The 12,883-nt window shown below is 37.6% G+C and overlaps 2 protein-coding genes and 1 pseudogene across 2 annotated transcripts in view; 2 read left to right on the top strand and 1 right to left on the bottom strand.

The window, feature by feature from the left end:
* LOC127448816 (high mobility group protein B3-like) overlaps positions 1 to 400 on the top strand; it is a 465-nt pseudogene extending 65 nt beyond the window's left edge.
* Positions 1 to 9,201, bottom strand: part of LOC127448983 (high mobility group protein HMG-I/HMG-Y-like) — a 21,952-nt gene extending 12,751 nt beyond the window's left edge. Inside the window, exon 1 of the mRNA XM_051712008.1 lies at positions 8,953 to 9,201. The gene's annotated coding sequence lies outside the window, so the exon portion shown is untranslated. The remainder of the gene's footprint in view (positions 1 to 8,952) is intronic.
* On the top strand, positions 3,703 to 5,924 carry LOC127448981 (tumor suppressor candidate 2-like). The gene is made up of 3 exons (XM_051712005.1): positions 3,703 to 3,953; positions 5,140 to 5,260; positions 5,859 to 5,924. Exons 1-3 carry the CDS (start codon positions 3,805 to 3,807, stop codon positions 5,922 to 5,924), a joined length of 336 nt encoding a protein of 111 aa, XP_051567965.1. The 5' UTR covers positions 3,703 to 3,804.
* Positions 9,202 to 12,883: the final 3,682 nt, after the last annotated feature.

Genomic DNA, 12,883 nt, shown 5'->3' with positions numbered 1-12,883 from the left:
GTGTCGTGAAGAACACAACAAGGAGAACCCTGGCGTCACCGTTAACATCTCAGAATTAGTCAAGAAGTGCTCTTAGAGATGGAAAACTGTCACCAAAAGAGAGACTAAATTTGAAGACATGGCCAAACAGGACAAGGCCCGGTATGACCAGGAAATGATGCACTATGATCCAGGAAAGAAGGGTAGGAAGCAGAAGCAGGACCCTAATGCTCCAAGGCGACCACCATTTCTGTTCTGTGGTGAACACAGGCCCATTATTAAGGTCCAGAACACCAGCCTGGGCATTAGTGATGTAGCCAAGGGGCTGGATCAGATGGGGAATAATCTGCCAAATCCAAACCCAAGGATGAGGAAGAAGAAGAGGATGACTAAAGAACTTTGTCTCCTAATTGGGCAGTGAGAGGTGTTTTTGTTCACTGCCAATTAGTTTTAGTGGAGTCTGGGTCTCACAGGTCTTGTTGTCAAGGCTTCTGCACACATACAGTGCATCCGGAAAGTATTCACAGCGCTTCACTTTTTCCACATTTTGTTATGTTACAGCCTTATTCCAAAATGGATTAAATTCATTATTTTCCTCAGTTCTACAAACAATACCCCATAATGACAACGTGAAACTTCATTTGAAATGTTTGCAAATTTATAAAAAAAATAAAATAAATAAAATTAAAAAAAATCACATGTACATAAGTATTCACAGCCTTTGCTCAATACTTTGTTGAAGCACCTTTGGCACCAATTACAGCCTCAAGTCTTTTTGAGTATGATGCTACAAGCTTGGCACACCTATTTTTGGGCAGTTTCTCCCATTCTTCTTTGCAGGACCTCTCAAGCTCCATCAGGTTGGATGGGGAGTGTCGGTGCACAGCCATTTTCAGATCTCTCCAGAGATGTTCAATCGGGTTCAAGTCTGGGCTCTGGCTGGGCCACTCAAGGACATTCACAGAGTTGTCCCGGAGCCACTCCTTTGTTATCTTGGCTGTGTGCTTAGGGTCGTTGTCCTGTTGGAAGATGAACCTTTACCCCAGTCTGAGGTCCAGAGCGCTCTGGAGCAGGTTTTCATCAAGGATGTCTCTGTACATTGCTGCATTCATCTTTCCCTCGATCCAGACTAGTCTCCCAGTTCCTGCCGCTGAAAAACATCCCCACAGCATGATGCTGCCACCACCATGCTTCACTGTAGGGATGGTTTTGGCCAGGTGATGAGCGGTGCCTGGTTTCCTCCAGACATGACGCTTGCCATTCAGGCCAAAGAGTTCAATCTTTGTTTCATCAGACCAGAGAATTTTGTTTCTCGTGGTCTGAGAGTCCTTCAGGTGCCTTTTGGCAAACTCCAGGCAGGCTGTCATGTGCCTTTTACTGAGGAGTAGCTTCCGTCTGGCCACTCTACATACAGGCATGATTGGTGGAGTGCTGCAGAGATGGTTGTTCTTCTGGAAGGTTCTCCTCTCTCCACAGAGAAATGCTGGAGCTCTGTCAGAGTGACCATCGGGTTCTTGGTCACCTCCCTGACTAAGGCCCTTCTCCCCCGATCGTTTGGCCGGGCGGCCAGCTCTAGGAAGAGTCCTGGTGGTTCCAAACTTCTTCCATTTACGGATGATGGAGGCCACTGTGCTCATTGGGACCTTCAATGCTGCAGACATTTTTCTGTACCCTTCCCTAGATCTGTGCCTCGATACAATCCTGTCTCGGAGGTCTACAGACAATTCCTTGGACTTCATGGCTTGGTTTGTGCTCTGACATGCACTGTTAACTGTGGGACCTTATATAGACAGGTGTGTGCCTTTCCAAATCATGTCCAATCAACTGAATTTACCACAGGTGGACTCCAATTAAGTTGTAGAAACATCTCAAGGATGATCAGTGGAAACAGGATGCACCAGAGCTCAATTTTGAGTGTCATGGCAAAGGCTGTGAATACTTATATAAATGATTTTTTTTCCCCGTTTTTTATTTTTAATAAATCTGCAAAGATTTCAAACAAACTTTTTTCACGTTGTCATTATGGGGTATTGTTTGTAGAATTTTGAGGAAAATAATGAATTTAATCCATTTTGGAATAAGACTGTAACTTAAAATGTGGAAAAAGTGAAGCACTGTGAATACTTTCCGGATGCACTGTATCACCAGTAGCCTATAGAGATGCACAATGACTCTGACTTTAGACAACCAAACACTCTCGAAAGCCTGTGTTTACTGGTGGACCTGTTAAAGCTTGCTATTAAACTGTATTGGCAAAATATATCCACACTGTTCAACAATAAATAAGTGGTAGCAGTAAATAAATTTTTAAATCTATTTAAAGTGATGTGTTTCTGTATGGCTGTTGACTTAAACAATTTTTTTTTATTGTTCCCTTGTTTGTAGTGTTGAATGTAGTGTGTACTGTAAATGAGAGAAAAAAAAATATAATTAAAAGGGATAGTTCACCCAAAAATGAAAAGTATCTCATCATTTACTCACCCTCATGCCATCCCTGATGTGTATGACTTTCTTTCTTCAGCAGAACATAAATTATGATTTTTTTAGAAGAATATTTCATCTCTGTAGGTTCATACAATGCAAGTTAATGGGTACCAACATTTTTAATTTATAAAAATAAAATAAAAAACACATAAAAGTAATCTGTACGACTCCAGAAGTTTTAAATCTATATCTTCAGAAGTCATATGACAGGTGTGGGTGAGAAACAGATCAATATTTAAGACATTTTTACTAGGAATTCTTCTGGTGTCATATGGATGATGTTTATGCTGACTGTCTGTGATTTTTGGAGCTTCAAAAGTGAAATTGCCATCCACTTGCATTTTAAGGACCTACTGAGCTGAGATATTTTTCTAATTTTCTTCAACTGTGTTCTGCTGAAGAAAGAAATTCATACACACCTGGGATATCATGAGGATGAGTAAATGATGAGAGAATTTTCATTTTTAGGTGAACTATCCCTTTAAGAGTATAATGTGTTGTGATGTTTTGATTCTTCCAGTGATACTAGGAATTTCAGACATTTAGTCATCAAATCAATAATATACAGTAGCCTATATATACAATTAAAACACAAACTTGTATAGTGTAAGTATATTTTATGAAGTATAGACACTTGTATGACACTTCATTTCACATGTTTAGTTTTCATGTTGTAAATATATTTTTCCACACAATATAAATTTTAATAAGACGGTTCTAAGGAAACAGACATTAATTTATCTTCCTGTAACTAATAATGCTTCTGTTGGCTGTGAAATGTTGCTGTGAAATACTAATATGTCATCCTTTTGTGTCTTTTTACAACTGAACAACCCATTTTCAAACCAGAGCTTCATCTGAACAGCTGCACAAAGTCTGTACTTTCAGGCAAGATCCAAAATTATATGTCACAGCAAGACATAAAAGGAAGCATTTAGCTGTTTTTTTTTTGTTTTTTGTGTGCCATATTTGCCTATGCAATGTGTTGCAATTCCATCCACCTGGCTCGTTATTCTATTTAATTTATTTACCAAAGCCAAATTTTAACTGCATTTGACACTTGTCGAGTGTTAATTTTGGACCATGCCTCCAGGTATTACAGAACTGCCCTGCTTTAGACTATAATAAAACCTCACCGCAGTCCATTTGCACTAAGTTAAGAGAACAACAGCAGCCACAGTAGTGCTTTGAAGCCACACCACAAGCCACTGAGACCCTGCATTGCCATATGGCTTTGCTTTAATGGCAGTAGTCTGCAACAATCTCTATGTTTTTCAGGACTAAACTCAAACGATCTGCTGGCCTGTCCACCTCCTCCAGAATAATGCATCACTGTTAAACATGGGAGGCAACGGATCCAAAAGCAAAGGAGTCTGGCCTTTTACCGGTACAGGACCTGGAGGAGAACCTCCCGGTAAGGCCAATGAACAGTGTTTAGCCCTAGTACGAGGCTCAAAGAATGCAACACCATTTGTATTCACATTGAGAAGGTAAAGTCCTTAAAACTGTTCAATCAAATGTGAGCAAAACCGGTTTTAGCGATCATACCAGGTCATTAATTTAAAAGAATATTCCGGGTTCAATACAAGTTAAGTTCAATCAACAGCATTTGTGGTGTAATATTGAGTACCACAAACACTAATTTCGACACCTCCATCAAAAAAAGCAAACATTTTGGTTACAGTGAGGCACTTACTATGGAAGTGAATGGGGCCAATTCATAACGTTAAAATACTCATTGTTTCAAATGTACGGCAACAGACGTAAACAATATTCAATTTAGAGTGATAAAATGGCTTTCTATCCTTAAAAGTAAAGTTAAATACAGTTTTACAACTTTGTTGCCATGGTGACAAAACGCTGTAAACCCTATACGACTGTAAAAACTATGATAAACAACTTTACAGCTCAAATAATACACAAGTTTTAACAGAAGAATTAATGTAAGTGCTTTTATGAAATTATATTTCTGCCTTTAAACCCTCCAAGAACTGGCCCCATTCACTTCTATTGTAAGTGCCCCACTGTAACCTCAATTTTTCCTTTTTTAAGAAAGGATGAGTCAAAATAAATTTTTGTGTTAATCAAAATTAAGGCTTAACGAAGACCTTAGTGGTAGAAACGTTTTCTGTTTAATCGGTTAAATTGCATGGAAGCATATGATCTATAGCAGTGTGCCAGTCTCCTTTTTTACTATGAACTGTAACCTTTTTTTTTATCATGCACCTGCACTTATTTGTTTTGGATGTGCACACACATCCTCCATTTTTAATCAACATTGTGCCACAAATGCTGTCGATTAAGCTGAACTTGTACTGAACCCAGAATATTCCTTTAAAACATGAAATCAAAATGGTCCATATTTACTTTCTTAATACATGTTCCTGGTCTTACTGTCGATGATTAGTTATTGCACGTTATGGAAAATATAATCTAACATATCATGAGCCAATCAAATTCTGATAGATAAAATCAAATCCTGTCCTCCATTCTTGTTTCACTTTGAATATGCCACATTACGGAAGTGAAATAGATTGCAACTTGCAAATGTCATTTCATGCTGACTTTATATCTGCCAAATCAAAACATTGATCTAAGAGTTACTTAAATTAGGTCAATATTTTACCATGGTAGTTTGGGTCATTTGTAGGAACAGGCTGTTGTTTGTGGTTGCAGTTCCTTGTATTTTGATGAAGATAGAGATCTGGCTCATGAGTTATATGAGGAGACTGTGGTGACCAGGAATGGCAGAAAGAAAGCCAAGCTAAAGAGAATTCAGAAAAACCTCATACCTCAGGTGAGATATACTGATCATCTGGGGCCGTTCAGACAGAATGCGTTCTTGCGGTAAAGAAGAGCTAGATGCTGCACAACAAATTAAATGTGAAATTAAAACAGGTGTCTCGGAGATGTTTTTAATAGTAAAAGTTCTTTTAATTTAGCATTGTGTCTTAAAAACACAGCAGTTACGTCTGAGATGCTGAAAAAAATAGCAAAACATGGTGCAACATTAAAAGATGTCTGTCTATGCAAAACGCAGTCGTTCTGTGCAGACTCTTCTGTGTGAACGGCCCCCAAGTCAGTTACATGGAACTGAGTTAGCTGAAGAAGTTAAGTAAAATCAGTCACATTTTGTACATAATGATAAATTATAATGAATAAATGCTGTGAAGACTGTACATTTAAAAATTACTGTATATCTCTGCTAAAAAGTAATAATTAGCCTATACACTAAAAGCCACAAAACTCCCTTTTTGATCTAAAAAGGTCTTTAAAACAACACTATTCCTAACCTAATTCATATCCTGTTTAAACATTTCATTAATATTTCTTCTGAAAATCTTGGTTTTATCACCAAAAAAGTTTTGCACACTTTTAATATTTCATATCCGCAGGAAATCATTAAGTTGGATTACCCACAAATCCACATGGACTTCCCTGTCATCCTCTGTAAAATATAAGATCACAGACTCAGTGTTTGGGAAGTGATATTGCTATAGACACACCACAAGCATCCTAAACTAACTTCACCCTTTAGTGTTCCTCTCAACAGGAACTTTGGCTCTCTGTTACTCAACCCTTCACGTGGCTTTGACCAAAAAGATGAATCACATGTACTGATGTGTGTACAGCACGGTTTGCATGTGCAATAAGAGTGTGTGTGTAAGAAACCAAGAGCAATGCAGGGACTGTACATAAAACAACTGTGTTTGTTGATGTTGCTGTGTGTTTATTGTTGTATTATACTGTATATTATAATATTCTATTGTAACAGAGTCTGCATCTCTCTGTTGGGCTTCAGCCCAGATCTGCATTTGTAATCATTTGATAACTTGAAGTAGTTGTACTTTTATTGAGTAAATAGCAAGCACAATAAGCTGCAATTGAACAATGCGAAACACAGCTCTAATGACTCTGAACAAATGACTCTAATGAGCCTGTTCTTTTGAATCTACAATGCGAAACACACAGCACGACAAGTGTAGTCTGATTCCTGAACAAAGGACTCTTAATCAGCTGGTTCTTTTGACTCCACAGCGCAAAACATAGTGCTACTAGTGTAGTCCGATTTCTGAACAAATGACTATAATGAGCCGGTTCTTATGACTCTACAACGCAAAACACACAGCTCAACTAGTGTAGTCCGATTCATGAACAAATGACTCTAATGAGTTGGTTCTTATGAATCTAAAATGCGAAACACACAGCGCGACCAGTGTAGTCTGATTCCTTAACAAATGACCCTTAATCAGCCGGTTCTTTTGAATCTATAGCACAAAACACGCAGCGCAACCAGTATAGACCGATTCATGAACAAATTACTCTAATGAGCCTGTTCTTTTGGATCTACAATGCAAAGCACCCCTCAGCGTGACCAGCGTAGTCCGATTCACGAACAAATGACTCTAAAAAGCCGGTTCTTTTGAATCTACAATATATAACAAAGCGTGATTAGTGTAGTCCAATTTCAGAACAAATGACTCTAATGAGCTTGTTCTTTTGAACCTACAATGTGAAACACACAGCACGACCAGTGTAGTCCGATTCCTGTACAAATGACTCTAATGAGCCGGTTCTTATGAATCTACAACGCGAAACACACGGCACGACCAGTGTAGTCCGATTCATGAACAAATGACTCTAATGAATTGGTTCTTATGAATCTAAAATGCAAAACACACAGCACGACCAGTGTAGTCTGATTTCTGAACAAATGTCTCTTAATCAGCCGGTTCTTTTGAATCTATAGCGCAAAACACCACACAACACGACCAGTGTAGTCCGATTCTTGTACAAATTATTCTGAGCCTGTTCTTTTGAATCTCTAACGCAAAACACCACACAGCATGACCAGTATAGTCCGATTCATGTACAAATTACTCTAAAAAGCCGGTTCTTTTGAATCTACAATGCGAAACACAGCGCAATTAGTGTAGTCCGATTTCTGAACAAATGACTCTAATGAGCCTGTTCTTTTGGATCTACAATGCGAAACACACAGCTTGACCGGTGTAGTCTGATTCCTCAACAAATTACTTTAAAAAGCCGGTTCTTTTTTATCTTCAGTGCGAAACAGCGTGACCAGTGTAGTCCGATTCCATTACACAGAGGCATTACTAGGCCCTTTTAGGGGGGCTTCCGTCCCCTTTAAAACTCATATTATGAAAACAGTGGTAGGCTGCTGCACAGCACTATTTTGGGCTATTTCACTTCGACTCCTCCCCCTCTGAGTCTGCGTTATTCAGCATGTTCTTCAATCGACAGTGCCAACGGCACAGAAGCAGAAGACAGTGTGTGTGTGTGTGTGTGTGTGTGAGCATTTATTGATAGATTGTCGTGACATCTGCATCTGTGCAGTTCTTTGTCAGAAATGCAATTTACATAATGTGATGCGGGAGCAATACAAGACAATTTCACATTCTCACAAATATAAGGCCACCATCCACTGTAATAAGTTTTCGCTGCGTTCACCCCTCATCACACTAGAATTGTTTTCCTCCAATGAAAATGGAGCATTTCACTCTCCATGAAGGCATACTTTAGAAAACAATCATGATTTTTGAAAATTTGATTTTTAAATTAAAACGGATTATTGTGGATGTGGCATTAAATTAACATGCAGTCATGCACAGAAATGATTAAAGACACAAGCAGTGACAGACAGCACTCAGTCATTGCACTCATTTAAACTGCTTATCAGAGTGAATGACAGAGACAGAGAAACATCATGTGGAGTTATTTCGTTCTGCTAAATAATGACCCAGCAGCTGACTGTGACATTTATTAGACTTAAAGGAATTTGTGGTTTTTGATGTCACTTTGAATTATAGAAGTTGCAAATTGATCAATTTATGTGCAGTGATTATTATTATAATTATTTATATATATATAAATAGAAAACAAAAAAGGAATGATTTAATATAGGACAGATTAAACATGTTGCCACTCTAGACAATTACAGTAATATAAGGTTTGTCTAAATTCTTAAAGCATTTTTATTTATTTTTTTTATTATTTATTTAATTTAGTAATTTATATATAGTGTTTAGAAAATGACAATATTCTTAATCAATATTAGCTGGTAGCTGAATGATTTGAAATGAAATCAATATTCAGGGGTTGACTTGACAGGTAGTGTAGAACCTACTGTATTGTTCATGTAGCTTAGAAGCTAAAATAAACTAGATAACATGATGATCAAATATCCATTATAGATGGATATACACACATTTTTCTTGTCATGTGTGAGTAGGTCTGCAAATGAGAAAGCAGTAAGCATGCACACACCTGAGCCTGATAATGTCTAACACCTGTTTCTAGTTGCAGTAAGCAGTGGGGAGAGCGGTATAAAGCGACCACGCCAGTGACTAGACAGAGAGCTACCAGACACAAAGGACTGTACTGAGTGTTACTGCTGAAAAGCAAGCCTGTTGTGTGTTCCTGAGTATTGTAATGAAAAGCCAGTTTTGAGTTTAATTAAAGTCTTACCTTTGAGTCGAAATCCCAAGTTTCCCGTTTCCTCCTTTCCCACCCGATGAACTTCCTCACACAGCATTACACACCCCCATCAAACAACACCTCTCATCTATCAGTCAGAATGAAATGATAGAGTGTTGCTCAAATGAGGTGACCGCAACTATTATCAAAGAAATGCATGAGTCAAAAATGTTTGCCATTATGGCAGATGAGGCCAGAGATGGATCCACTGAACAGCTAGCCATCTCTGTGAGGTATTTCACTGAGGGAACAGTTAAAGAGAGATTCCTGTCCCTGACAGAGCTGAGATGTTTTGATGCTAAGACAATAACAGCAGCATTAGAGAGGAAATTACAAGAAGAAGGAATTGCTCAATTAAAGTGTGTTGCTCAGACATACGATGGGGCAGCAGTGATGAGTGGAGCAGCTGGAGGTGTTCAATCTCTTTTCAGGCAGCAGCACCCTGAGGCTATATACAGTATGTACACTGTTATGCCCATGAGCTGAATCTTGTCCTGTGCCACACATACAGAGGGATTACTGAGGCCACAGATTTCTTTAGCCTACTGGAAAGTCTGCATTCATTCTTTAGTTGCTCTCTGGTCAGCCACCACAAGTTTAAAGAGGCACAAACAAAACTGGGATTGCAACCATGTGAACTGGTGCAGCTGTCCAACACACGATGGGCTTGCCAGCTTCACACAGTGAATGCAGTGCTTGACAATTTGCCTGCCATCATTGATTGCCTCTCTGCCATAAACACAGCTGTTGCAGTGGGGTTGAACACAACAATCTGCAAATTCTCATTTGTGTATTTGTTGATTCTTTTCAAGGATCTCCTATCTGTAGTGGCAGGCTTGCACCATTGACCTTCCCCAAGCAGTGGCATACAAAGATGCAGTGTGACACTCCCTAATGCAGAAACGCGGTGATCCCACTGCTGCAGATATGTATGCCAGAGCAAAGGCATTATGTGAAGTTAATCACATTACAGTTGAGGAGCAACTTTCTGGCAAGAGACAGAAGACAAAAAGAATGGATGATTTTGTGGTTGAAACAGCTTCTGGTGCACATAGTGGAATCAGCACAGATGCCGAACAACTCAAAACAAAGTTACTATATCCATGTCTGGATAGAATGATAACCGAGAATTGGAGAACCGTTTTTCTGCTGTAAATGCAGCATTGCTTCAAGGTATTCAAGCATGTAGTCCAAAATCTGAAAACTTCCTGTCTGAGTCACATTTAGCAGAATTGGCACACCACTACAACATTGATGTAAAGACTGAGGAAGTCATGGTAGCAAGTGCTCTTCGTCATCTCCACAGCTGGTTAAGGAGAACCATGGGTCAGAGCAGGCTCCATCAACTGGCAGTTATGGCAATCGAGAAAGATGTTGTTGAGTAATTGGACCATAATAAAATTATCAACAGATTCACTACTCTCAAGGAGAGAAGATACAGGTTGATGCTCCCCATGAAAGACCATTAATTGGGCTACAAAGGAAAAACTTTGTCCCTGCTTCTCACAGGCTGCTTCACTTTTGCTTGTTTTTTATTCCTTCTGATAGTGAATCACAGCCCCCATGTAGTTTAATCCATTGTCCAGCCTCATACATGTGTTGTTTACATTGCTAATATGGATAGTCAACATGTAAGTTTAAATGTAGGTTATATGTTGTTTTCTGGTTAAGTTTTTCTGTTTCTAAGGGTTTTACTTGAGCATAGAAAGACAAACAGTAAAATAGCATATCTGACATTTTATATTCTCTTGTTATACTCTTCAATACAGTTCCAAGATTGAGAATTAATGAAGTATTTCTTAATTTAGTTTGTTTAATTGTGTGTGTGTGTGTTTGTGTTTTTGTGTTTGTACAGGGAACAGGTGTGTGTGTGTGTATGTTTGTACAGGGAAGAAGGAATCAGGTAGTCTCGTATTTGGCTCAGTATTCACAAGTTACCCATCTATGCAATACAGCGGAATACATCAGTAGGGTTAGTATACAACCTTACCCTAGTATACAAACTATATATTAACTATATTCTAAATAAGCTGCGAGTGTCTGTGGTAATATATATATATATATATATATATATTTATATATATATTATTATTATTTTATTTATTTTATTTTTTTTTTATCATACCCTCATTGGGGGCTGAGCCCCCTAAGATTGAAATCCTAGAATCGACCCTGCCATTACTTTACGTTTATTCATTTGGCAGATGCTTTTAACCAAAGTGACTTACAAAAGAGGAATAACACATCATAAGCAATTCATCTTCAGGAGACAGTGGTACGAAAAGTGTCGCATTACAAAGTTTCACTAGCATCAGAGTAGTAGTATACAAGACAGATTAGAGTGCAACAAGAATATATATATATATATATATATATATATATATATATATATATATATATATATATATATATATATATATATGGCCTATGCAAGAGTGCATTCTGTTTACTGCTTAGTGCTTAATACACTAAAGGAGGCTGTCATTGTACATCTTGGCACAGCCTTTGGACATTATCTTATAAATATGTTATTTCTAATAAAGTAAAAGAAATAATTTACAAAATTATTCATAGATGTTATCCTGTAAATGCAGCCATTAGTAGATATATTCATACTGTTTGTGATAAATTTACTTTTTGTAACACATCATTTGAAGATATTGAACATTAATTCTTTTATTGCCCTTTTTCTATTACTTTTTGGACTGACTTTAAAATAGATATGACAAAAACATTAAGCAAAACTCTTAATTTAGAACCTTATTTTACTTTGTTTTCAAAACCCATATTTTTCTGAAAAACAAAATTACATTATTAATCTTTTAATTATTTTGGCAAAGTTTTATATTCACAAGACAAAAATAACTAAAAAGAAACCCTCATATATTACCTTTTGTAATACTGATCTTACAACATACTTTGAAACACTTTCAAACATGAGATCACAAAACAAAAAGCTTATAAAAAAAAAAAGCTTTTCAAATTCATGTAACTGCCCTAATATTATATAGCACTTTTTTATCCCATTATTATTATTATTATTATTTACATATATGTTCATTTTATGTTTAGTTGTTGTTATTCTCTGTTTCACATACTCTGAACTGTACCACAATGCCTTATATTTGCCTTGTACTTTTTGCATTGTACTTGTCTGTAATTGAACTAAATAATAATAATAAAACAAAAAACTAAAGGAGGCAGTACTGTACCAACTACCTCAGGGGGTACTAAATGCCACTAGGTGGAACAAACTGTAATTTGCAGTACTGTCTGTTCAAAATAAATGAAAAGAAACCAAGCATTTGGGATTTGTTGCTTTTTCCTGTTGTACCGAACTCGTATCGAACCGTGACCCCAAAAGCGAGGTGCTTACCGAACCGTGACTTCTGTGTACCGTTACACCCCTAAAATATATATATACAGTTGAAGTCAGAAGTTTACATACACCTTAGCCAAATACATTTCAACTCAGTTATTCACAATTCCTGACATTTAATCGTAGAAAACATTCCCTGTCTTTGGTCAGTTAGGATCACTTCTTTATTTTAAGAATGTGAAATGTCAGAATAATAGTAGAGAGAATTATTTATTTCAGCTTTTATTTCTTTCATCACATTCCCAGTGGGTCAGAAGTTTACATACACTTTGTTAGTATTTGGCAGCATTGCTTTTAAATTGTTTAACTTGGGTCAAAATGTTTGGGTAGCCTTCCACAAGCTTCTCACAATAAGTTGCTGGAATTTTGGCCCATTCCTCCAGACAGAACTGGTGTAACTGAGTCAGGTTTGTAGGCCTCCTTGCTCGCACACGCTTTTTCAATTCTGCCCACAAATGTTCTATCGGATTGAGGTCAGGGCTTTGTGATGGCCACTCCAGTACCTTGACTTTGTTGTCCTTAAGCCATTTTGCCACAACTTTG

Source organism: Myxocyprinus asiaticus, chromosome 12, assembly GCF_019703515.2.
Source record: "Myxocyprinus asiaticus isolate MX2 ecotype Aquarium Trade chromosome 12, UBuf_Myxa_2, whole genome shotgun sequence".
Taxonomy (NCBI): Eukaryota; Metazoa; Chordata; class Actinopteri; order Cypriniformes; family Catostomidae; genus Myxocyprinus; species Myxocyprinus asiaticus.
This window is presented reverse-complemented; position numbering and strand designations above follow the sequence as displayed.

What these genes read in the sequence shown, in the direction of transcription:
- LOC127448981 (XM_051712005.1), top strand. Translation starts at nt 3,805, where the DNA reads ATGGGAGGCAACGGATCCAAAAGCAAAGGAGTCTGGCCTTTTACCGGT. An exon ending in TTTGTATTCACATTGAGAAG is followed by an intron (nt 3,954 to 5,139) that starts GTAAAGTCCTTA and finishes TTGTGGTTGCAG; the next exon opens with TTCCTTGTATTTTGATGAAG. An exon ending in AGAAAAACCTCATACCTCAG is followed by an intron (nt 5,261 to 5,858) that starts GTGAGATATACT and finishes TCATATCCGCAG; the next exon opens with GAAATCATTAAGTTGGATTA.